The 25,953-nt window shown below is 39.7% G+C and overlaps 7 protein-coding genes across 7 annotated transcripts in view; 5 read left to right on the forward strand and 2 right to left on the reverse strand.

Annotated features, from left to right (window-relative positions):
* Positions 1-374: 374 nt before the first annotated feature.
* On the reverse strand, positions 375-8,202 carry LOC145911516 (uncharacterized). The gene is made up of 11 exons (XM_082998897.1): positions 8,025-8,202; positions 5,661-5,828; positions 5,192-5,326; positions 4,705-4,872; positions 4,329-4,479; positions 3,742-3,900; positions 2,025-3,363; positions 1,648-1,955; positions 1,272-1,416; positions 823-982; positions 375-657 (listed from the first exon to the last, which is right to left on the reverse strand). Exons 1-11 carry the CDS (start codon positions 8,110-8,112, stop codon positions 413-415), a joined length of 3,066 nt encoding a protein of 1,021 aa, XP_082855023.1. The 5' UTR covers positions 8,113-8,202; the 3' UTR covers positions 375-412.
* Positions 8,203-9,340: 1,138 nt separating this feature from the next.
* LOC145912174 (uncharacterized) lies at positions 9,341-16,887 on the reverse strand. The gene is made up of 13 exons (XM_082999580.1): positions 16,710-16,887; positions 15,255-15,422; positions 14,760-14,894; positions 14,280-14,447; positions 13,903-14,053; positions 13,327-13,485; positions 11,972-12,952; positions 11,593-11,798; positions 11,217-11,428; positions 10,838-11,145; positions 10,471-10,615; positions 10,031-10,190; positions 9,341-9,585 (listed from the first exon to the last, which is right to left on the reverse strand). The coding sequence occupies exons 1-13, from the start codon at positions 16,795-16,797 to the stop codon at positions 9,341-9,343; spliced, it is 3,126 nt and encodes a 1,041-aa protein (XP_082855706.1). The 5' UTR covers positions 16,798-16,887.
* Positions 16,888-18,744: 1,857 nt separating this feature from the next.
* LOC145911431 (5-taurinomethyluridine-[tRNA] synthase subunit GTPB3, mitochondrial-like) lies at positions 18,745-20,381 on the forward strand. The gene has a single exon (XM_082998757.1). The coding sequence runs from the start codon at positions 18,858-18,860 to the stop codon at positions 20,367-20,369; it is 1,512 nt and encodes a 503-aa protein (XP_082854883.1). The 5' UTR covers positions 18,745-18,857; the 3' UTR covers positions 20,370-20,381.
* Positions 20,382-20,489: 108 nt separating this feature from the next.
* LOC145910640 (GPN-loop GTPase 3-like) lies at positions 20,490-21,443 on the forward strand. The gene is made up of 2 exons (XM_082997829.1): positions 20,490-21,169; positions 21,227-21,443. Exons 1-2 carry the CDS (start codon positions 20,547-20,549, stop codon positions 21,354-21,356), a joined length of 753 nt encoding a protein of 250 aa, XP_082853955.1. The 5' UTR covers positions 20,490-20,546; the 3' UTR covers positions 21,357-21,443.
* LOC145910638 (U6 small nuclear RNA (adenine-(43)-N(6))-methyltransferase-like) lies at positions 21,442-22,803 on the forward strand. The gene has a single exon (XM_082997828.1). It carries the CDS (start codon positions 21,478-21,480, stop codon positions 22,801-22,803), a length of 1,326 nt encoding a protein of 441 aa, XP_082853954.1. The 5' UTR covers positions 21,442-21,477.
* Positions 22,804-23,587: 784 nt separating this feature from the next.
* Positions 23,588-23,947, forward strand: LOC145912175 (gamma-aminobutyric acid receptor-associated protein-like 2). The gene has a single exon (XM_082999582.1). It carries the CDS (start codon positions 23,588-23,590, stop codon positions 23,945-23,947), a length of 360 nt encoding a protein of 119 aa, XP_082855708.1.
* Positions 23,948-23,959: 12 nt separating this feature from the next.
* The window catches only part of LOC145912298 (bridge-like lipid transfer protein family member 1), a 41,397-nt gene continuing 39,403 nt past the window's right edge, over positions 23,960-25,953 (forward strand). Inside the window, exons 1-3 of the mRNA XM_082999720.1 lie at positions 23,960-24,697; positions 25,244-25,411; positions 25,503-25,625. Coding sequence (XP_082855846.1) covers positions 24,409-24,697; positions 25,244-25,411; positions 25,503-25,625 — 580 coding nt within the window. The 5' untranslated portion in view covers positions 23,960-24,408. The remainder of the gene's footprint in view (positions 24,698-25,243; positions 25,412-25,502; positions 25,626-25,953) is intronic.

Here is a 25,953-nt window from a genome sequence, read left to right on the forward strand (position 1 = left end):
GGAGGCGAAATTGTGATGAATATAAACAGTTCGATGCAGTAATCACAAGATCTACATGAGCAAAATGCTTAAAGTCATTCCTGAGGGCACATTTTATTTATTTAGTAAATTTGACTCATCCGATAATGGTGTAAGATTTTTTTTTGGCAAATATTTCCAAATCAATTAAGCTCGTTAATTAAAACTGGTTCCTTTGACGGGAACGTGACTAATTTTTGTTCAGGCATTTCTTAGGGTAGCTGCTGCATACTTTTATCATTGCCTAATCAAACCTAAACCACTGTCCTCCACATTACAAACGCTATTTAATTCTCCTGAACATTCGAACTTGATACAAGCAACATACAGGAAACGAAAATAATAAAACCGGGCGAACAGCGATAACGCGCAATAAAAACTTAAAGTCATCAATTTAAATGAAAGCGTAATAACTCAAGGCATGTCTGATTCTCTGTGCGGGGGAATCCCCCGAATTGTCCCATATTGAGCCCAAGTAGAGCGGACATTCGGATGCGTAACGACACGAGAGGGTACGGAGCATCTTACTGTGTTTCGACCGCCCGAGGGCAGACATGCGTTCTGGGGGCGTGGCGGAGGCGGTAACCACCGGGACTCCCTTGTTGGCGAGTTCTTGTGAAATGACAGAAAGCAGAAAATCTGAAATGCAGGCGTAAATGTCATCAAATATTCTGCATTTGTGTAAACCACAGTAAATTCGTGCTAATAGCCCAAATATCTCAAAGGGCGAGTATGCTCGGTCTGTAGGTAGTTCACTGAGTTTAAATATTGCTATGTTTATATTTGAAATAACTGAGCACTTACTGCTCGGCCTTGATAAAGGGGGAACATAACTCAGTAGCGCCACCACGACGGTGGGTATATTTCGTCGGTTTCCGGTAGATGGCAGCAGAACGTTTTGTGTCGTACATCTCAGGGCCCAGTCAAGCCAGAATCGTCCGCAGAGGTAAGGAAGGTTGTCAATCTGTTCAGCAAATAAAAAGTATTCGGATTTATAGTTTGGAATGTAACAAGATAAAAAACAAATGAATTTGAGCCCAAGAAATTCTGTTTTTTGTGCCCAAAGGTAGTTTACATGCACAAACATGTGAAATACTAACCAAGGTGGTGAAAGTAAGCATTCCAAAAACGATTTAAAAGAAAAATAAGTATGTAAAATCGTATGTAAAAGCAACGAAATTACCAAAAAAGCAACAAATATATTTAAACGAAGTAAAATCAAGAATTTCTGTAAAGACAAACATTAAACTTGCCTCGCTTGAAAACTTCTCATCCAAATCAGTGAAGTTTCGCATCAGATTAAGATTGCGTCCCGTTCTACTTTTGCAAACTCCGCTAATCATTTGAACCCCCACTCTTATCTTCATGCTTCCTTTAGTTTTCCAACCATCCGAGAAACTAACAAAAAAATGTTGATAAACTCAACGTGACGTAGTCACAATGTTTCAGCCACAAATGCAACTTTGAAACTCTTGAAATGTACTTGGGTAACACTAAAGAAATGTGACGGAGCTTATAGGATAGAAGCAATCAACGAACGAGTATAAATAACCATGAAACAACCTTCAACCGAACACCAATACTTAAGGCATCTTTCACAAGAACTTAAAAACATCAAACTTATCCAACCTCTTGATGAACTCTCGCATCTTCCAATTAACGGGAGTCGTGACGTTGTTGATAAATTCTGACGTCACCGGTACTTTTAAACCGTTTTTTTTTAAACTTTTGCAGTCGTCCACGTGGTCGGTGGAGTCGACGAGAAACAAAAAATCCATGACGTCATCGCTTTTGCAAGCCGCGTCATCACTGCACGATTCGGAGCGTTCGTGGCACGCTTGAGTACCCACAGTGCCGTTGTCAAGACAACGTCGTTTGGACACGATTCGTCCGCCGCAGGGGGCGCTACAAGGCGCATCCGACCATTCTGACCAATTCTGGAGATTGAGAATTTATTATAATAGAGGATTTTTGGACAAGATTAGCGAAATACATCGGATAACCACCTTGCATGTGCCCACATTGCACGATTCCTGCTCCTCGCTATCACCTTGACATTCTGACGTCACAGAGCATTTTCGCGATTTCGTTCTGTTACCCGGAGCACACTCTTCCGAACAGTGTGACCACTGCCCCCAATCTGACCATTGTGACGTCATTAGTCCGAAAAATGACGTCACTTTTCCTTCAATTGTGGAAGCTGCAGCCGAAGTTAGGATTTGTCTGCCATTTAAAGTAGTTGTTGTGGGTGCTGTTGTTGTTGTGAGTGCTGTTGTTGTTGTGGGTGCTGTTGTTGTTGTGGGTGTTGTTGTTGTTATGGGTGCTGTTATTGTTGTTGTTGTGGGTGCTGTTGTGGGTGCTGTTGTTGTTGTGGGTGCTGTTGTTGTTGTTGTGGGTGCTGTTGTTGTTGTGGGTGCTGTTGTTGTTGTGTGTGCTGTTGTTGTTGTGGGTGCTGTGGTTGTTGTGGGTGCTGTTGTTGTTGTGGCTGTTGTTGTTGTTGTTGTGGGTGCTGTTGCTGTTGTGGCTGTTGTTTTTGTGGCTGCTGTTGTTGTTGTGGCTGTTGTTGTTGTGGGTGCTGCTGTTGTTGTGGCTGTTGTTGTTGTGGGTGCTGTTGTTGTTGTTGTGGGTGCTGTGGTTGTGGTGGGTGCTGTTGTTGTTGTTGTGGGTGCTGTTGTTGTTGTGGGTGCTGTTGTTGTTGTGGGTGCTGTTGTTGTGGGTGCTGTTGTTGTTGTGGCTTTTGTTGTTGTGGGTGCTGTTGTTGTTGTGGCTGTTGTTGTTGTGGGTGCTGTTGTTGTTGTGGCTGTTGTTGTTGTGGCTGATGTTGTTGTGGCTGTTGTTGTTGTGGGTGCTGTTGTTGTTGGTTCTTCTGTGGGTGCAAAAGTTTCTGTAACCGCGGACGTTGCTGTTGTGGTTCTTGCCAATGTTGTTGTAGTTGCAGGTGTTGTTGTTCTCCTGGTTATAGTCGTCATTGTACTGGTTGTTATAGGAACCAGTGTGGTCTGCGTCACAAACGGAACAAATTTCTGTGTGGTTGGTTGTGTTGGTACCTTGCAAGTGACGCGAGGACATTTTTGTGTGACGGACGAACACATCGCAAACTCCCTTCTCTCCTTCTTAGTTCTCGCTCCTCCACCCAGCAAACAGTGTCTGGTTGACACTTGCACAGCCGTGACGTCACTGCAGTGATTAGGGCAAGGTCGTGGAATGGAGAAGGGACTCCATAACATGCACATGTGATGGTTACAAGGTCTGGTTTGCCAGCTGCGGGCGAAACTCGATGAAACTCCACGTCTTGAGCAGGCGTTTCCGTTCACAGGTGCTCCGCTTAACAAACATGGCCTGGTTCTGCAATTTCAAAACTCCTTGCCTTTTTTTCACTGATTGTTTCTATAGTTACCATATCGCAAACTTTGAAATGCAAAACGTATCTAATATGATTCTGGTTTAGATGCAAAGAATTGGTGATAGGGATGAAGCAAGCGAGATTTTCATTAAAATTTTACAAGTTGCCGTGGCTTTCGATTTCAAATGATTGGAAGTTATCAAAAAACATTTCAATGTTCATAAGATTGCCCTTAAAATATGCCTTGATAAAGAAACACCAATGGATTGATACAAAAGGTTATACAACATATTGAAATTTGGCAAGACACAGTGTTTGGTTTTGCTTCGCGTTTCCCTTCCAGGAGTTTAAACACTGATTTTAATCTTTCCGGCACAAACCTGTGAGTTACACCGCGATCACATCTGGATGAACATCCTCCCCATGAACTCCAACTACCCCAGTTAGCAGTCGGTATAACAGGACACGCAGGTCTGGTACATTTCCTTATTCCGGTCGAACACAAATTGTTTCCCATGTTTCCGGAAGTTAAACAACGCCTGCGGGATATTAAAGTGCTATTGGTAGTACAAAGTAACTTGTGAGGGAAGAAGCAAGCAAGCCTTATAAGGAAGGCACAGGGTGTTCTCGTAAGTTATAAACATTGCATGTTTCAAACTCTGGTCATCAACAGTTTTTCTAAACTGTAGTCTGTACACACGACATGTGCGAATATTTCTCAAGCAGAATGACGTTAAATCAGCTCCTGAATATATTCAAAGTGATAATGATGTGCAAGTGCTGTATTATGCTGTCTAATGCTATACAAGTATACAAAGTATATTAAAATGTGTTGCACATGTTTTGGAAAATATTTAGATGAATGTCGTGCACTCATAATTGAAAACAACGTCGCAAAACGTAAATATGATGCAGCGGAGAAAAATTTACTCCTTCCCGTACATGTGCGCGGGAAAGCAGGGGATACCTGGTTGCGTAAATTCTCCCTTCGCCACCGCACGTCATAGAACAAGCTCCGAATTCTGCCCACAAACCCCACACTTGGCAGAGATGAGAGTTACATGAACCTGATTCGGTGTCGACGTTTTGGCCGCAGAATTGTGAAAGAATTGGACGCTCTGCAAAAATAAGACGCGTCCTCATGGAGTTTTATGATTTTTTTGTCTCGTTTGTGAGTTTCACGGTTCTTTAACAGAGATAGATTTTTTTTCATCCTCATGAATGTAAGGAAGTTTTGTTTTCAAGTCTTACAAATAGACACTAATAATTATTTGTAATCAGTTTCGTGAGGGCGTTCACAAGCATAGAAAAGAACAAAATATCGTCAAATCGTGTCAACACACCTGTTCTCAAACATTGTCGCTTTCTTGTGCGAGATCCCGGCGAACAAGATTGCGAGCAAGCTCCCCAGGGCCCCCAAGCGGACCACCTTACAAAATCATTAGTACCGCTGTTTGGCGCTGCAGTGCTGACAAGTTCGGATTGTTCGTTTGCCGGCCGGTAGAATCGGGCTACAAAGTTTGCTTTTTCTTATAAATTTATATTCAAGCACGGATAATCAAACAAGACAGATATAAAGCGTTTTTTGTAAATTTCAACATAGTTTTTGGGCAAATCCAAAACAGTCCAACAACATGTTGACACAAAACCAACTTTCCTATATCTTGATGCGTACCGCAAGAAATATTGTTGATCTACCATAAATATATTTGTCTAATTATCACGATCAACATATTATTGTTAAATCTTCTACAAGGCGAATAATAAGCTAACTGTAACCAACAAGGTCACTTTGATGTTATAACCATGACAACACAATAAAATTTTAACCTGTGGCTCTGTAGCAATGAGGCGTATTCCTGTAGTCATGGCAACAGCCAGCACGATGACAAGCATACTTGTATAAATAGCCGCAGTTTTGGCGTTGCAGAAGTGGAATCTCGCATTTCTTTGCCGCGCAATCACCTGAAAAAATTATTGAAGTTAATTCCTTCCAAATTAACAGGGTTCATAATCATTAGTGACCTGTGCAAGTCGTTTAGACAAAACTGTTACAATCTTGTGTGCCATGGAAGCTGGTGTTATTATTGCTCTATTATGCAACGATCAAAACTTATTAGTGAAACAATTTGGAAAACTCATGCATCTCAAATGCAAAAAACTCTTCTATATTGCGCTTAAGGCCTAAAACGCCTTAATTCAACAGTTAACTTATGTACCAAAGAAAGTCTTGCTTGAGCTAAAATCAGAAAAGATAAAAATAAAAATTTATTCCAAATTATGTGTAATATTTTGACACCTGTTGCCTGGAAACATCTGGGCGCAATGGAGAAAAAGAATACGCGGCGTATTGTTGCGTCATAACAACAACCACGTGCTTTGCACGCTTCAGCGGTCACGTCGGAAGGTACAAGAGAACATCGCGAACGTTTGTACACAGACATCTTACATCGGCAAGATTGAACTCCTGAAAAGGAAAGGAAGTTTTCAATTCTGAGACATTGCACATTCTCACTCCTGTAAGACAGAATTTTGCCTCAATTAAATACCGGCCTTTACACGGAAGTTTTCGCTTGAAACAATTTTCATTTTTTGCCCAAACGTGCTTAGAGACCTTGACAACGTGTACGTGTTCTACTGTGGTATTGTTAAAAAGCCAGCCCTTACCATGCGCTTTCCAGACAAGATATAAATCATTTCCTTGTGTTTCGAGCAACATGGTGTGATGCGAGGGCAAATCCACAAATTGGCATTTTGAAGTGAAACCTGACATTTTCCCGGTAATCAGAACGCGCAACCAAATAAGGTTTGGTTTTCTGAAAAGTCGTGGATTTGCCCTCGTATCACATCACGTTGCTCGCAACACAACAAAATGATTCACATGATGTCTGGAAAGCGCATGATTTTTTCGGTTCCAAGTAAACAGAAGCAGGAGCGTAATGGATCAAAAAGATTATTGTCTAAAATATCGCCGAAACGTATTTGTTCAATGTAGTCAACCATCCGCCCACATCATTTACTACAACATGCATTGCAAACGACGAGTTTCACGGTTGTTGAGAGTGGTTCCAGAACTTTTTCATTGAACGGACCTGGCAACATTAAGTTTAAAACATAACGTTCTTTCTGTCAAAATTCATCACAGCTTGATGAAAGTTAATGTAGATTCATAGTTTTGGAACCGATAAACCATTTGTTTTCGCGGAACACCTGAGATTTGTGTGGCATTTTTGCACCTGTACTATGGGAGATTTAATTTTATACAAATAGCTCTATCTGTTCACTCTGAGGATACACTTTAAACAATTAGATTCTATGAAGCTTATTCGAATGAACTGTGCGCTTTCCAACTGACCCATATAACCGTTAGGTAAGGTAACATGATTCGCGGCACACCACCAAACAGAACTTTGCGGACCTAACCTATTCGTTCTGGTTTTCGCAGCTGCCAAAATCCGAAACGTCAGCGAAAATTTAGTACAAATTGCGGTGGACAATTTGTTTGTAGACGGTGACGAGGGACCGGTGGAACCATTCTTGGTTATAGGACCGGCCCTATGCAAGGTACAAGCGTTGCAAAAGGAAAAACACAAATCGGCAATTAGAAAGGAAACTTTGCATTTTTTTTACAAATAAAGAAAATGTGTTTCGTATCTTACATCAATGAGCTTTTGGGTTAACAGAAGGCATTAAACGGTGTGAATACATTTGTCGGGATTTCCTTGGACTTTAGGCACGTGCTGACGGCAAGTTTACGATAATTGTTTGATTAATTGATGGGGGGTGTTTACCTCTCCCACGTGTTGTTGTGTAAATTCAAGTGAATCGAGAGGAAATGAGTGCAGTGCTTTGTGGAATCCGGCCAAACTGAACTATTTGATGTTTTCTGGAATGTTGTTCCAAATTTCTACGCCTTTGTAATTTAAGTTTTTTTGCCCAATTCCGATGATGCACGTGGGAGAAAATATTTGTGGCTTGTTTAACTTCTGGTTGTGTGGGCATGAACTTTAGCAAATAGTGTAAAATAATTGTTGAAAGCTGGTGGCAAATGCTGATTTTTGTATTTGTGTACGAACTTTCCAAGTTGTAGTTCATGCATTAAATGAATGGGCAGAATTTTGGTTTTCACGTGTAGTTGCCAGGTATGGGTGCAAAAAGAGCTATTGGTGACTAAGCGCAGTGCCCGATTCTGCATAACCACTAGAGGATGTAGTAGTGACGGACTAGAAAAACCACATGCTAGAAGACCGTATCTTAAGCGAGAGTGTACGAGCGCATGATTCACAGATCGTCGTGTGCCTTGAGGCAGACTGATTCCTTTTTTTAAAAATTTTAACGCGAGATTTTGCAAATTGCGAAGACATTAGAATAGAACGGTCAAGCAAATTAAAACTGATACGGCTTACTGCTGTATCATAGATTTCTGGATTGTTTTATGCATTGAACAGGTTTATGGGAAATTATATTGCTTCTTCTTTCAAACAGTAAATTGCCACAAATATATTGAGTCTATTCGGATAAAAAGCGTGACGAATTTGTTTGCTATTTCACTTGGCATTGGTCTTAATTTGTCGTGAATTTCAATCCATGGCCAGACATGTAGACATAAATGACGCAAATAACGTAAACTACATCAAAGCGTGGATTTATTCGTCCCACTCACCTGTACTAAAACGTATTCCTTGGGATGAAACCACATCAAAAACAAGCAAAAGCAGCACAAGGGATGAAATCATCACTTTGTGTTTCATATTTTCTTTGAAACTTGGATGATTATCTTCTCGTGGCAATTCTATTGATACTAAACCCCAACACGAGATGATATCGGCATAAACCTTATCTCCTACACTATTACTACAACTACATGTCAATACAAACAAGTTTTCGATATTTTGCGATTTGTCTAACATCGCGCAACCTCTACTGGAAGTTCATTTGTCCTCGAGTGAAGACAAAACTACGACCCACAGCGCATGGTTCCAACACCTGCTGATTATTTTTCGCGACTGCATTTTCACATCTGCTGTTTCACAACTGCCTACACCGCATTGTTTTTTAACAGCTGCTGATCACCGACTGCCTGCTTCCATGAAATTCTGATAACTTTAAATCGACTCATCAAGCGCAGGTGATATCTCAGACAAGCTGGTCACATCGTCGCAAATCACAGAAAGCGGCATATCGCACTTTCAGATTTCCAAGTCGCCGGCGCGCGACTTGCTTGTGACGTAACAACGTTTACGATTGTGCCAACTTTATTTGGAAGCAAGAGAAAAGCCGCTTTTACCAAGAGAAACAAACAATAAACTAACACTGCAGTCTACTAAACGTTACAATAGCCGTGCAACCAAATTAGCCAACTTTCAAATTCAAGGGTGGACTAATTTCAATATTTGGGGTAGCTTTATCACAATGTAAACCTTGTTACGTCATACACGGCGCAATGTTTCATTGATGGCGATCACGACCACTTGGTTTCTAGGTTGTAAAATCGTATTTTGAAGGGCGGCATGTAAAGTTTTTATTTTATGAAGGTGAAACGACGGCCGGATATAAAGTACATGATGCCGATGCGAATCAACCACCTTCAGCCCGTAAACTTGCTTCCATCTCATCCGATTTCAAGGCTGCGAAGCGAAGTTTTGAAACACACATGAGGAAATATTGCGCATGGACCGACATTAACGACATTAATTTCCAGGGGTTAATGGTGTAAGTTTGGCAAATATTTCCAAATCAATTGAGGTCATTGATTAAAACTTTTGGGCGGGAACGTGACTAATTTTTATTCAGGCATGTCTTAGTGTAGCTGCTGCATACTTTTATCGTTGCACAATAAAACCTAAACCACTGTCCTACATTACAAACGCTATTTAATTCTCCTGAACATTCGAACTTGATACAGCAACAAACGGAAAACGAAAATAATAAAACCAGACGAACAGCGATAACGCGCAATAAAAACTCAAACTCATAAATTTAAATGAAAGCGTAATAACTCAAGGCATGTCTGATTCTCTGCGCGGGGGAATCCCCCGAATTGTCCCATATTGAACCCAAGTAGAGCGGACATTCGGATGCGTAACGACACGAGAGGGTACGGAGCATCTCACTGTGTTTCGACCGCCCGAGGGCAGACATGCGCTCTGGGGGCGTGGCGGAGGCGGTAATCACCGGGACTCCCTTGTTGGCGAGTTCTTGTGAAATGGCAGAAAGCAGAAAATCTGAAATGTAAGCGTGAACGTCATCAAAAATTCTGGAAGGTTGGGGCATGCGTAGACTAACTGACAACGATAGGGTCCTGACCGAACAAAGCAAACTTACTCATTGGAAAATACCAGATATATAAGTTAATAATTTATGCAAAAAACAAATCTTAGAATTTATTGTGAGTTCTTGAAACTGCTCTGGAGTGTATTTTGAATAATTTAAAGCAACCAATCATAGAGGTCAAATTGAGGTAGCCAAGATTGAGAAACGAAACCGTAGTTAATATTGTTGTATTGCTCTTGATGGTTTAAGGTACCAAGCAGGCCAACATTTGTGCAAACCACAGTAAATTCGTGCTAATAGTCCAAATATCTCAAAGGGCGAGATATGCTCGGTCTGTAGGTAGTTTTCTGAGTTTAAATATTGTTATGTTTATATTTGAAATAACTGAGCACTTACTGCTCGGCCTTGAAAAAGGGGGAACATAACTCAATAGCGCCACCACGACGGTGGGTACATTTGGTCGGCCTCCGGTAGATGGCAGCAGAACGTTTCGTGTCGTACATCTCAGGGCCCAGTCAAGCCAGAATCGTCCGCAGAGGTAAGGAAGGTTGTCAATCTGTTCAACAAATGGAAAAGTATTCGGAATTTACAGTTTGGAATGTAACAAGATAAAAAACAAATGAATTTGTGCCCAAGAAATTCAGTTCAAAGGAAGTTTACATGGACAAAAAAGTGATATAGTAACTAAGGTGGTGAAAGTTAGCATTCCAAAACAATTTAAAAGAAAATAAGTATGTAAAATCGTATGTAAAAGCAACGAAATTACCAAAAAAGCAACAAATACATTTAAACGAAGTAAAATCAAGAATTTCTGTAAAGATAAAAATTAAACTTGCCTCGCTTGAAAACTGCTCATCCAAATCAGTGAAATTTCTCATAAGATTAAGATTGCGTCCCGTTCTACTTTTGCAAACTCCGCTAATCATTTGAACCGCCACTCTCGTCTTCATGCTTCCTTTAGTTTTCCAACCTTCCGAGAAACTAACAAAAAAATGTTGATAAACTCAACGTACTCACAAATGTTTCAGCCACAAATGCAACTTTGAAACCTTTGAAATGTACTTGGGTAACACTAAAGGAATGTGACGGAGCTTATAGGATAGAAGCAATGCAATCAACGAACGATTATAAATAACCATGGAACAACTTTCAACCGAACACCAATGTTTAAGGCATCTTTCACAGGAAGTGAAAACAACAAACCTCTTAATGAACTCCCGCATCTTCCAATTAACAGGAGTCGTGACGTTGTTGATAAATTCTGACGTCACCGGTACTTTTGAACCTTTCTTTTGCAAACTTTTGCAGTCGTCCACGTGATCGGTGGAGTCGACCAGAAACAGAAAATCCATGACGTCATCGCCTTTGCAAGCCGCGTCATCACTGCACGATTCGGAGCGTTCGTGGCACGCTTGAGTACCCATAGTGCCGTTGTCAAGACAACGTCGTTTGGACACGATTTGTCCGCCGCAGGGGGCGCTACAGGGCGCATCTGACCATTCTGACCAATTCTAGAGGTTGAGAAATTTATCATAATAGAGGGTTTTTAGACAAGATTAGCGAAATACATCGAATAAACCACCTTGCATGTGCCCACATTGCACGATTCCTGCTCCTCGCTATCACCTTGACATTCTGACGTCACAGAGCATTTTCTCGATCTCGTTCTGTTGCCTGGAGCACACTCATCCGAACATTGTGACCACTGCCCCCAATCTGACCATTGTGACGTCACAGCGGGGGTGGGACAATATGAGGAACACCGTAGCGACTTCTTGTGACATTTTTCGTCTCCTGAAAAAGTGTGAAAATGACACACGCTGTACTATATATACCGCAAATATAATATAGCAAAAGTGAAAATTACAGAGATACTTTTGACGCATAATTCACAACAAATCACCGTAAAAAATAACAACTGATTTTAACAATCACGTTTCCTAACCATGCCCACGTACCTTTATCGTTCACTTCAATTTTGCAATCACGAGTCAGGTTTCGGGTCGCTGTCTTCAAACGGTTGTCGATAATCTCACAATCTTCCAGACAGAATGTCGGACCCCAACTCGCCCACATCGGACACAGGTGGCTGTTGCAACGTCTCTCGTCTCTCACTTTGTCCATTGCGCAATCACTGACGTTGTGACTGACGTCATTGCCGTAACTGGGAAAAGTTTACAGAGCAATTACAAAGTTATACCTAAACCTAATTTTTTTCCACATAATTTTGTTCATAAACAAATTATTATAGCAGACCATGACAAACACAATGGATCTTAAAGGAGTAAATCTTCACCGAAATCAAATACACACTTTCCAGTACATTAATTCACTCACCCATCGTAACAGCTTTTAAATCTAGTCTGGATTCCCGGCCCGCAAGAACGAGAACAAGGTGACCAATTACTCCAGGAATACGTCATTTTGGGTGATGCCACTGGCATCGAAGCTGATTGGGTCCTCGTAGTAGTTGACGGAGTAGAAGCTGACGTCAATAGTCCGAAAAATGACGTCACTTTTCCTTCAATTGAGGAAGCTGCGGCCGAAGTTAGGATCTGTCTGCTATTTAAAGTAGTTGTTGTATGTACTGTGGTTGTTGTGGGTGCTGTTGTTGTTGTATGTACTGTGGTTGTTGTCGGTGCTGTTGTTGTTGTTGTGGGTGCTGTTGTTGTTGTTGTGGCTGTTGTTGTTGTGGGTGCTGTTGTTGTTGTTGTGGCTGTTGTTGTTGTGGGTGCTGTTGTTGTTGTTGTGGCTGTTGTTGTTGCAAGTTTTGTTGTTGTGGGTGCAGTTGTTGTTGGTTTTTCTGTGGGTGCAAAAGTTTCTGTAACCGCGGACGTTGCTGTTGTTGTTCTTGCCAATGTTGTTGTAGTTACAGGTGTTGTTGTTCTTGCCAATGTTGTTGTAGTTACAGGTGTTGTTGTTCTCCTGGTTGTGGTCGCCATTGTACTGGTTATTATGGGAACCAGTGTGGTCTGCGTCACAAACGGAACAAATCTCTGTGTGGTTGGTTGTGTTGGTACCTTGCAAGTGACGCGAGGACAGTTTTGTGTGACGGACGAACACATCGCAAACTCCCTCCTCTCCTTCTCAGTTCTCGCTCCTCCACCCAGCAAACAGTGTCTGGTTGACACTCGCACAGCCGCGACGTCACTGCAGTGATTGGGGCAAGGTCGTGGAATGGAGAAGGGACTCCATAACATGCACATGTGATGGTTACAAGGTCTGGTTTGCCAGCTGCGGGCGAAACTCAATGAAACTCCACGTCTTGAGCAAGCGTTTCCGTTCACAGGTGCTCCGCTTAACAAACATGGCCTGGTTCTGTAATTAGAAAACTCCTTGCCTTTTTTTCACTAATTGATTCTATAGTTACTATATCGCAAACGTTGAAATGCAAAACTTATTTAAGATGACTCTGTTTTAGATGTGAAGAATTGTGATAGGGATGAAGCAAGCGAGATTTTCATTAAAATTTTAGTTACCGTGGGTTTCGATTTCAAATGATTCGAAATCAACAAAAATCATTTCAATGTTCATGAGTTTGCCCAGAAAACATGCTTTGATAAAGATACAACAATGGATTGATACAAAAGGTTGTACAACATATTGAAATTTGGCAAGACAGAGTTGTTGGTTTTGCTTCGCGTTTCCCTCCCGGGAGTTTAAACACTGATTTTAATCTTTCCAGCACAAACCTGTGAGTTACACCGCGATCACATCTGGATGAACATCCTCCCCATGAACTCCAACTACCCCAGTTAGCAGTCGATATAACAGGACACGCAGGTGTGGTACATTTCCTTATTACGGTCGAACACAAATTGTTTCCAATGTTTCCGGAAGTTAAACAACGCCTGTGGGATATTGAAGTGTTATTGGAAGTACAAAGTAACTTGTGAGGGGAGAAGCAAGCAAGCCTTATAAGGAAGGCACAGGGTGTTCGCTTAAGTTATAAACATTGCATGTTTCAAACTCTGGTCATTAACAGTTCTTATAAACATTATTCTGTCTAAAATACAATTTGTGCGATAAATTCTCAAACAGTCAGTTACTTAATATGTTCAAAGTGACGATGTAGAAGTGTATTATGCTGCCTAATGCTATATGTACATATATAACCAAGTAGGCGAAGTATATTAAAATAGGTTGCGCATATTTTACAAAATATTTGGATGAATGTCGTGCACTCAAATTATTGTTGAAAACAACGTTGCGAAATACAGTGTAAAATATTTAGGGGAGTTAAATTTACTCCTTCCCGCAGATGTTACCTGGTTGCGTAAATTCTCCCTTCGCCACCGCACGTCTTAAAACAAGCTCCGAATTCCGCCCACAAACCCCACGCTTGGCAGAGATGAGAGTTACATGAATTTGTTTCGGTGTCGAGGCTTTGGCCACAAAATTGTGAAAGAATTGGACGCTCTGCAAAAATAAGACGCGTCCTCATGAAGTTTTTGTGATTTTCTGTCTCGTTTGTGAGTTTCACGGTTCTTTAACATGGATTTTTTTTCATCCTCAAGAATGTAAGGAAGTTTTGTTTTCAAGTCTTACAAATAGACACAAATAATTATTTGTAATCAGTATCTTGAGGGCGTTCACAACCATAGAAAACAACAAAATATCGTCCAGTAATTTATCATGACTTCACCTCTTCTCAAACATTGTCGCCTTCTTGTGCGAGATCCCGGCGAACAAGTTTGTGAGCAAGCTCCCCAGGGCCCCCATGCGGACCACCTTACAAAATCACGATCTCCGCTGTTTGACGCTGCAGTGCTGACAAGTTCAGATTGTTCGTTTGCCGGCCGGAAGAATCGGGCTACAAAGTTTTACTTTTTCTTTTGTATTTATATTCAAGCACGGATAAACAAACACGAAAGATTTTTGATAAATTTCAACATAGTTTTTGGCCAAATCCAAAACAGTCCAACAACATGTTGACACAAAACCAACTTTCCTATATCTTGATGCGTACCGCAAGAAACATTGTTGATCTAACATAAATACATTTATGTAACTATCACGATCAACATATTATTGTTAAATCTTCTACAAGGCGAGTAATAAGCTAACTGTAACCAACAACGTCACTTTGATGTTATAACCATAACAAACACAATAAAATCTTAACCTGTGGCTCTGTAGCAACGAGGCGTACTCCTGTAGTCATAGCAACATCCAGCACGATGACAAGCGTATTTGTGTAAAAACCCGCAGTTTTGGCGTTGCAGAAGCGGAATCTCACATTTCTTTTCCGCGCAATCACCTGAAAAAATTATCGACGTTAATCCTTCCAAACTAGCAGGGTTCGTTCGATGACCCGCGCAAGTCGTTTAGACAAAACTGCTACAATCTTATATGCAGTAAAAGCTAATTTGTGGGAACTATTTCAAACTGGTGTTGGTGTTGCTCTAAAATGCGATGATCAAAACTTATTATTGAAAAATTTTGGAGAACTTACATTAACTCCGAATTCACACAAACTTTTCTCAATGAATGTTAAAAAAGGCCTAAAACGCCTTAATTCAACAGTTAACTTATGTATCAAAGAAAGTCTTGCTTGAGCTAAAATCCGAAAAGATGAAAATATAAAATTTACTCGAAATTATGAGTAATATTTTTACACCTGTTGCCTGGAAACATCTGGGCGCAATAGAGAAAAAGAATACGCGGCGTATTGTTGCGTCATAACAACAACCACGTGCTTCGCACGCTTCAGCGGTCACGTCGGAAGGTGCAAGAGAACATCGCGAACGTTTGTACACAGACATCTTACATCGGCAAGATTGAACTCCTGAAAAGGAAAAGAAGTTTTTAATTCTGAGACATTGCACATTCTTACTGCTATAAGACAGAAAACCAAATAAAGTATTTTGCGTCAATTAAATACTGGCCTTTACACGAGAGTTCCCGCTTGAAACAATTTTCATTTTGTGACCAAACGTGCCATGTGTTCACTGTGGTATTATTAAAAGGCCAGCCTTCATATCATGCGCTTTCCGAACATGATATAAATAATTTGTGTGTTTCGAGCAACATGGTGTGATACGCGGACTATCCACGAATTGGGATTTTGAAAAGTTGAGTGAAACCTGATATTTTCCTGGTAATCAGAACGCGCAACCAAATAAGGTGAAAGGTAGGTTTCCAAGCAAGACAGAAGCTGGAGCGTAATAGATCAAAAAGATTATTGTCTAAAATATCGCTGAAACGTATTTGTTCAATGTAGTCATCCATCCGCCCACATCATTTACTACAACATGCATCACAAACGGCGAGTTTCAATGTTGCTGTTTGCTGTCACAGCTTGATGTAGATCTATGTTTTGGAACCGGTAAACCATTTTTTTCGCGGGCAAAGTTGAGATTACTAATTAGATTCTGTAATGCTTATACAAATGAACTGTGCGCTTTGCAGCTGATCCATATAACCGTTAGGTAAAGTAACATGACTAGCGGCACACCACAAAAAAGAACATTGCGGACCTGACCTATTCGTTCTGGTTTTCGCAGCTGCCAAAGCCCGAAATACACTGTTTAATTTTCCACCGAAATCTGTGTCAAAGGTTCAAATTATTGTTGCCGGCGGATACCCACTCCCTCTATGTCCTCCCATTACAACAGGGCACGCCCTTCCCTTGGAGTCAATAATTTTTCTTTCTTGTTGGTACAGATTACAACATTTACGTAGTTGAAAGTTAAATTTCGGTTTGTGACATTCCCATTTCCTGAAAGGACATTATGCGACAGACCGATTTCTTTTCAAAAAATTGTCAACACGAGATTTTGCAAATTGCGAAGACATTAGAATAGAACGGTCAGGTAAATTAAGACTGATACGGCTCACTGAATTATAATTTTATGGAATGTTCCATGCATTAAACAGGTTTATGGGATATTAAATTGCTTCTTTCCAAACAGTAAATTGCCACAAATATATTGAGTCTATTCGGATAAAAAGCGTGACAAATTTGTTTGCTATATTTTACTTGGCATTGGTCTTAAATCGTCGTGAATTTCAATCCATGGCCATATAACATAAATTATACATCAAAAAGCGTGGATTTATCCGTCCCACTCACCTGTACTAAAACGTATTCCTTGGGATGAAACCACATCAAAAACAAGCAAAAGCAGCACAAGGGATGAAATCATCACTTTGTGTTTCATATTTTCTTTGAAACTTGGATGATTATCTTCTCGTGACAATTTTATTGATACTAAACCCCAACACGAGATGATATCGGCATAAACCTTATCTCCTACACTATTACTATAACTACATTTCAATACAAACAAGTTTTATCAATAATATCCTCATCTGGAAGTTCATTTGTCCTCGAGTGAAGACTAAAACTACAGCCTACAGCGCATGCTTCCAACACCTGCTGATTATTTTTCGCGACTCATTTTCACATCTGCGGTAAATGGTCATTTTCACGTGCCGTCAGTGCCCTGATGACCACTGCACGGTGGCAATTAGACGCGCTTTCCGAATGAATGCTGAGAAACTTCCTTGCTAGCGTATCTTTAATGCTTCGACTTGAACTGTTATTCGTGGGTATGCAAGTGCCTATAAAAGCAACGACCTTCTATTATTCCGCACGAACGTCTACGCTTGCGTGCGTTCTTACTCAGGCTGCCGACCCCTAACCTTTGCGTGAATGCAAAGCAGGTTAAATGCCATAAAGCGACTGACTGCCTGCTTCCATAAAATGCTGATAGCTTTAGACTCATCAACCACAGGTGGTGATATCCCAGACTCGCTCGTCACATCGTCGCAAATCACAGAAAGCGGCATGTCGCACTTTCAGATTCGGCGCGCGACTCGCTTGTGACGTATCAACGTTTACGATTGTGGGCAGTGGCTTGCGCCTTCTAACAAAGAGAGGCGCGTGCCACGCCCGAAGTGCGGTTCGCGGTGGAATGACGGGGATCGCTGCATGTTTATCGAGAAGCGCTGGTGTGTTTCTCTTACATGCAATTGTTAACAAGCAACCTTTTAACTGTGGCACTTAATCTTTCAAGCGAGCTGCAAAGAAATCTCCATAAGGAGTAAACAAACGTGCGTGCCTCTCTCGCTCCCGACTTTTGAGCACGTGGCCAAATGACGTGCATTTCTGCTAATTCGTTTTGCGTGGAAACATTTTAAGAAGGCTAGAAATAAAGCATGCGCCTTACGTATTCATGGAATTGTTGAATCTCCACCGAAGACACCCAAACATGCTGCGAAGGTTAGCAAGTATCTTAGCGACAATCTCTTACAGTGGAGATGGCATGGTTGACAAAATTATAATTGAGGTTTATTTTGACAAAAGTTGTCACTGTTTATGCTTCGCAAATGACCTGAGCTGAGTGGTCCAAAAGTTTTTGGAACATTCTTATTCGCCGTGTTTTTCGACTGCCGTTCTCATATAATTTGCAAGGCACGTAAAACTGTCCACTTAGCAGATTTACACAGTTCACACAATTTCGTATAAACGGTCAAAGATTACCGGCATGCATGGCAGAACACACCCAACAGTTTGATGACATCTTCGTAAATAGGATGACCAAAGGTCTGTAGAACTGTGACGAAATAATATCATGATTGTGACATGAATAGCCGGAAGGGGAGGCGGTTGCGGTGATAAACGTTTATTTGATCGTCCCCGCTATGAACGGATAAATTGGGTCCGAAGGGATTTTTGTTTGTTAATCTCATTATTACAAGTTGTCAAGCATGTCGTCACCGTCCTATTGCAAGTGTTTATTTGATGTTGGGATTTTGCGGATTTGAACAACAATAACAAAAACAACAAACGTATATTTTATTTGAACATCTTACACATCAGACACACCGAAAATTATCCTATATAATACCGGGCAAGTTGTCAGAATGCCGTGGTACACAAAAAACATGTATTGAATAAATAAACCCCATAATTTCGAAACAACAGACAGCTAATATTTGTTTCGGAACTAATAGGTGTTTTTTTGTCCCAATTGACCCGCGGAAATTTGTCTGTAAACCATGATCTGCTGAAAAAAATAAAACGTAAATTCGAATGAGCGCAATATGTTTTACCGTTTTGTCAAAAAACTCACGTGTTACGTTGTTGGTAAACAATTGACGCAGCAGCGTTGTAGAAGCATTTAAGCTCATCTTTCGACGCTAAATGTAAAGTTTGTACTGCTTATCAAGTTTATGAACATTAATATAATGCAACATATATAAGTGACCGGATGAAATGAATAGGAGAGTACGGTGTTTGACTGGAATTTTTTTACTATCTAAATCCCACGCTTATTCCGCAATTACGCATTTAAAATGGATAGACAAGATTAAGTGTGTAAGGTACTATACTGCGACACATTTGGGCACAATATACGCCCATTCGTCTGGGTTTGGAAAGTGTGGTGTTGCTGTCATAAGAATTTCGGGCAGCGAAACAATTTCAGCCTTGTCAAAGATCACGAAAAGGAACAAACTTCCTGCCCCAAAGCAGGTGTTTGTATCACGACTGTGGCACCCCAAGACTGAAGTCATGTTGGACAGAGCTGTTGTGTTTTGGTTTTCTGCCCCAAGTAGCTTTACCGGTGAAGACATGTGTGAATTCCAAGTGCATGGTGGGCCTGCTGTAATCACATCAGTGCTTGATGCATTGTCAACAATTAAAGGCTTGAGGCCAGCTGAGGCTGGTGATTTTACCAAGCGGGCATTTCTTAACGACAAACTTGATTTAACTGAGGTTGAAGGGTTGGGTGATCTGATTCATGCAGAGACGGAAGGACAAAGGAGACAGGCTGTTCACCAAATGGAAGGCTCTCTAAGCTCCCTCTACAAAAACTGGACTAATAAAGTTGTGAAAAACATGGCACATTGTGAGGCATTCATAGACTTTGGCGAAGACCAACATTTGGGTGATCAAGTACTTAGCAATGTTGTAACAGAAATAAAAAGTGTCAAAGCTAAAATCGATGACCATCTGCATGACTCTCATCGTGGAGAAAGGTTGCGAAATGGTGTAAGGATTTGCATAGCTGGGCAGCCAAACGTTGGAAAAAGTACTTTGTTAAACTTAATCACTCAGAGACAAGCGGCAATTGTGTCACCAATTGCTGGAACAACACGAGATGTAATTGAAACTGCCCTGGATATTGATGGTTTCCCAGTCTTGATGAGTGATACAGCTGGTCTTCGACACAGTGAGGATGTGATTGAAAAGGAAGGGGTTGCAAGAGCTTTGCAGAAGATTCAGGATGCGGACTTGGTTATTTTTCTCCTATCATCTGAGCAGTTAATCACACATAAAAACAATATTGCTGGATTAATTGAAAAGCAAACTCAAAATCTGGGTATCGATAATGATTTAAAAGGAAAACAAGTCCTGACAGTCGTAAACAAGACTGACTTAAATAAGATCGAAAAACAGTGTGCCAGTGAAAATGTTCTGTATATATCGTGTAAAAGTATGAGTGGAATCAGTGAGTTTCTTAAAATTCTGTCATCCCATATCAAAAACTTGTGTGGTGGCGCTTCTGTTGGAAGCATTCCAAGCATCACCCAACAAAGACACCGCATGCATTTGCAGGAGTGCAGCCAACATCTGCAACAAGCCATAGAATCCTTCGATCTGGATGTTGTAATTGCTGCTGAATATATGAGAATGTCTTTAAGTGAACTTGGAAAAATATCGGGAAAAGTTGATGCAGAGGAAATTCTTGATGTAATATTTCAAGACTTTTGCATTGGTAAATAACAGCAACTGCTGAAGATCTTTACTAATGCCGATATCATGTGAAAATATAACTATGAACCAGTTATTATGTAACATTGCATGACATGAACTACACAATTATGGTTGTTTTTTCAGGTTAATAAGAAAACTTTTCATAAAAGATATTAGGTTTATGAAATACAAATAGGTCTCGCTGCAATGCCCAAATATGCCCAAATCATTATGGGGCCAGCTGGTTCTGGTAAAAGCACATACTGTGCTACTATGGCAGAGCATTTTAAAGCCCTAAAAAGACGGTGCTTCATTGTAAACCTTGATCCTGCTGCTGAGGACTTTAAATACGCAGTAGCAGCTGATGTAAGGGATCTTATCCAGTTGGATGATGTCATGGAGGATAAGGAACTGCATTTTGGGCCTAACGGTGGTCTCGTTTTTTGTATGGAGTACATTATAAAGAATCTTTCTTGGTTGGAGGATAGTCTTGAGGCTGGAGAGGATGATTATTTTATTTTTGATTGTCCCGGACAGATAGAACTTTACAACCACCTCCCTGTTATGAGACAGCTCACAGAAGCTTTGCAGTCATGGGATTTTCGTTTGTGTGGAGTTTTCTTGGTAGATTCACAGTTTCTCGGGGAGTCGAGCAAGTTTGTTTCTGGGGTGTTGTCCTCACTTTCCTGTATGATTAACATGGAAATACCCCACATTAGCATTATGACCAAAGTTGACTTGTTGCCTAAAAAGTCGAAGAAAAAACTTAGGGAATACCTTGATCCAAATATGTTGTCATTAGCAGAAACTACTCAACATCACAGTGAAAAGTATGTCAAGTTGACTGAAATGATTTGTCAGTTAATAGATGATTATTCTATGGTTAGGTTTCTGGCCTTTGACCAAAGTGATGAAGATTCAATAAACATTGCATTACAAAATATTGATATGGCTTTGCAGTATGGTGAAGATTTGGAAGTCCAAGTCAGAGACTTTGGAAATGATGAAAATGATTGAAATATTTTATTTGAAGATTGTCTCAAATCAAATTTCACTATTGAAATGTTTTTCATGGTTTTGTTGTCATATTATTAAACTAAACAAAAACGGTAATTAAATTGTATGTTTTCTGTTTTAGATGGCTCTTAATAAGTTCATGCACCCTAAAAACAGATACAAAGAAAATCCCCCAGACTTTGATGGTTTGGCTGAAGAATTTCCAAATTTTAAAAAGCATGCACAACATTCAAGAAATGGAAAGGCTTTTGTTAATTTCAGAAATGCAAATGTTGTTCGAGAATTGGCGATATGTTTGTTGAAAAAAGATTTTCAACTGGATGTGTTGTTACCAAATGATAGACTTGCTCCAACTATTCCATCAAGACTCAACTATATTTTGTGGGTCCAGGATTTAGTTTGTTGTCTTCCAAGTCAGGATTCTTATAGTATTTTGGATATTGGATGTGGTAGTTCGTGTGTGTATCCACTATTGGGGGTGCGGCTAAACAAAAGTTGGAACTTTCTAGCAAGCGAAATAGACGAAAAAAACTTTCTTTGTGCGCAAGACAACGTGCGCAGAAACAACTTGTCCGAAAAGATTTTGCTGCACCAAGTGGCTGAAAATGACAAAATATTTTCACCGTTAGGTGACGCAGTCTACATAGACGCTTGCATGTGTAATCCGCCGTTTTTCACCTCCAAACAAGATGTTGTCACTGGATTGCAGCGACCAAGTGCAAACTCATCTTGTTCTGGTCACGAAAAGGAAATGATTCGAGATGAAGGCGGTGATCTGGGTTTCGCAGAAAAACTTTTCACTGAAAGCTTGGAGGTTCGTAAACGCGTGAAGTGGTTTACGACCATGTTTGGAAAAAAGTCAAGCTTTGTATGTTTTCAAAAGAAATTAGAAAGTCGCGATGTACCAGTAAAGACATATACGGAATTTTGCCAAGGTAAAACAATGCGATGGGCTGTGGCATGGTCGCATTTCAGTAATATTGACGTCCAAACTTTGCCTCTGTCACAATTCCAGCAAGAAAAACTGCAAAAAAGTAGCAAAAAGATTCATTTTAAATCCAAATTTGTTGAAGTTACCGAAGTAAAAAACGCACTTTCTCTAGTTTTAAACAAATTAAGTTTAAGTTTTACGCTTGAAGGCGACGAGGATCTCCAGTTTGAATTTTTGACAAGGAAATCTGATTGGACAAACAGCAGAAGAAAACGACGAATGAAAATGTTTGGTGATAAAAATGAAAAAACTTTGTGCAACGCCGAGAGAAAGTTGATTTCTAAGTCTGTGCACGACAGTTTTGATAACGACGGTCAAATAGGAAGCGATTTACAATTTCAATGCCGCCTAACTATTTCGTCTACAACAAGTGGAATAGAAGTAACTGTATCCTCTTGTCCTTTCTTAAAAGATGAAATCAACACAATCGCAGTTTATTTAAAAGGAAAAATTTGAAATTAATTTCAAAAAAGATTGTTGTCGTGTCCAAAAAATGTCATGATGGAAATCAACTCGCATTCACAGTGCAAATTTGTCCTTTTTTGTTCATATTTTCGTATTTATTCTATTTTATTATTTCGGTGAATATTGTTTCAATGTCAGAACAAAAAGTAATTTCGACCGTTTTAATTGTTAATAAACAATATATTCAAGTAAAAATTGTTACGCTTGAAAATATTTTGCTCCCTCTCCAATAGAAAATACTTCCGCTGAAGTATTTGGTCATGTGATTGTGTTCCATGACGTCATAATGACATTCACAGACGCGCAAGTCAGCTGACTTTGTTTTGATGTAAAAGAGGAAGCGTTCTGTTTACAATGGACCAGCTCAGTTTGATTCTTGATGAGACTAACAACGGTAGTGCGATCGTACGATTGTAAAAAATACATTAGAAATCTGATGTTTCATGCAGCCTTGTGCACTTAGAAGTTGAAGATAATTCAGTCTTACTTTTATAAATTTTTAAATTGGGTGTGTCTGTTATGCACAATGATTAGCAAAGTTGCATCATGAATGCTGTTTGCTTTAAAAGTAGTGGTAAGTTACTCTACGTTCAAGGCACTCCTTTTACTCTTTGGATAGACGTTATCAAAAAAAAGCTGTTGTCTATGTTCATTTGCATTTGTAACATGTTTACGTAATTTGTGCAAAACATTTCAATAGTTGATTCCAAGCCTGTTTCTCTGTTGCAGATTTACATGTTATTGTGTCTTTGTTGTGTAAAGTAAAAGTCCAACAATGAAATACCAGTTTAAAGTAGATCACACTTTCGAACACCGCTGCAATGAATCTTCAAAGATTATCACAAAATACCCCAATCGAATCCCTGTGATTGTTGAAAAAGCTGAAGGTTCTACCATCCAAGATATCGACAAGAGAAAATATTTGGTGCCTTCAGACATTTCAGTGGCCCAGTTTATGTGGATCATCAGGAAGAGAATTGACCTGGCATCGGAGAAGGCAATTTTCTTGTTTGTCGACAAAATGGTGCCGAATTCCTGTTCCACAATGGGTGCAATCTATTCTGATCATAAAGATGAAGACGGATTTTTGTACATCGCCTACAGTGGAGAGAACACTTTTGGATTGAACGCTTGATTGCCTTTTTCGACTATACTAACTACACGATTTTAGCTTCATAAATGGAAATAACTGATTGTTTGATGATAAGTCAATTTTACTTCTAAAAATGTGGTTTCCATTTCTCTTTCTTCTTTTATCGCAATTGTTTTGATGTGCACTTGTTTTTTTGCCTGCATTGTTGACTCATTTGTTTATGATTGTGTCTGCTATTAGTGCTGTCAGCTGGTGTTTTGTTATACTGATATCTTGACTGGATTCTACTTTCCCAAAGCAAAAACATGTGTGTTATTTAAGTAACTATCACTGTATATCAGTGTTTGTGTAAGTGTGTGTGTGTGTTGTTTCTGTTAAAGATGGTCCCACAACAAAAATACCCAAATATAATCTTTGTAATGGCAAGGTAGCTTATGTAGACTTTCAATACTATTTGTGACAGCTTATATCTGCCTATTTTGCATAGTTAGGATGATTAAGAAATGTTGTGGCAGTTTGGAATAACACTCTTGCTCATTGCTGCTGAAAAGGCAAATGGAGCCCCAACGAATAGCAGCGACAATGTGACTGCTGTTGCAAGTGTGAACTGTACAACAGAAGAGAGGTTGAATTTCAACTGCATTAATAATGATTTAATAAAAGTACAATCCTCACTGCTGCAGTTATTTCTGGTCACTGCTGTATCAGGAATTTGGGTTATTTATTTGACCTTTTTTCATTCACGACTAATTGGCTTGATTGTTTCCAAAATAGTCAACCAATTCCAGAAAGGTAAATTTACTTTTATGATTGTATTAATCTATATATGGCTTATGTTTTGCACAAAAGCACTAACAATACATTCAATCACTAGATTACTGCCACAAAATTTCAATGGGCTTAACTATTTTTGTCCTTGTTGTAAATGGCAGAACTCTAAAATAACTGATTTTTGAAGAACCCACATACTTTTCATTAAAGATATGCAAAACTTGATGTGTGTTATCATTGACTGCAGCAGGTTGCAGACATTGGCAAAAAGTGTGTATCGTAACTCATTCTCAAGTTTGTGCCAGTTTGCAAGACAACATTGCAGAACAAGAAGTAAAATACCTCTGTACCAAGGCATGTTTGCCTTGAAAACATATAATTCATAAGTTCGTAGAATTTATTATCATATAACTATGCATCGTATTGTGCATGGTATAGATAAATCGTTTTATGCGTTGTAAAGTTATGATCAACTGATTTCAGTAAAAAAAAAAGCGCATGCCTGCCTCTAATCGTGCAACAGAATAATTAACAAAACATTATTTGTTATAAATTGATGCATTACAGATGCTTACTTCCATATTGGATCTCTGTCATTCTCCCTACTTTCTGGCAAACTGATGTTTCGCGATATCTTATATGTAACTGTTGACAACTCTACACGACTACAGGATGGCTATATCATATTTAAGTGGTGGAGACCCTACAATTTTACTACATGGATTAAACAAAAAGGTAAATACTGTACCAATGTTCAGTGTGCTAGTGGTAGGCATTCACTATTATATGTGCTTTTTGTAATATATACGTACATTGTTTGACCCAGATTTAAACCAAGGACATACAAGGTTAATTGTGTACATATCATACATTGAATTTCACCAATACAACCACACATCTGAATATGAACGAATTAATGAAATAAGGAAAGGAAACTGCAAGACACCAGGTACAAAGTTTGTTTTTAGTCTGCTGCCCTGATGTGATTCCTCGGGTCATTTAGGTTCGCTTGTTTAGTCTGAGAGAAAGTATTGAACTCATCTGACCTGACCTTAATCACTGGATTGCCTCTAACATGTCTGCATTGTTACTGTATCAACCCAAGCATCAAAAATACAGTTAAATTTGATATATTTTGTGCCCCAGTTTTTTGTGTTGTATCAACAGAGTAATTCCATTTATGATATATTGTGTGTGGTTGCATGCATCATTCTCTAACAAAATTATGAATAGCTCACAACTGAGAAATATATTTAAATTTATGAGCATAACGCATC

This window comes from Ascidia mentula, chromosome 8, assembly GCF_947561715.1.
Source record: "Ascidia mentula chromosome 8, kaAscMent1.1, whole genome shotgun sequence".
In the NCBI taxonomy this organism is placed as follows: domain Eukaryota; kingdom Metazoa; phylum Chordata; class Ascidiacea; order Phlebobranchia; family Ascidiidae; genus Ascidia; species Ascidia mentula.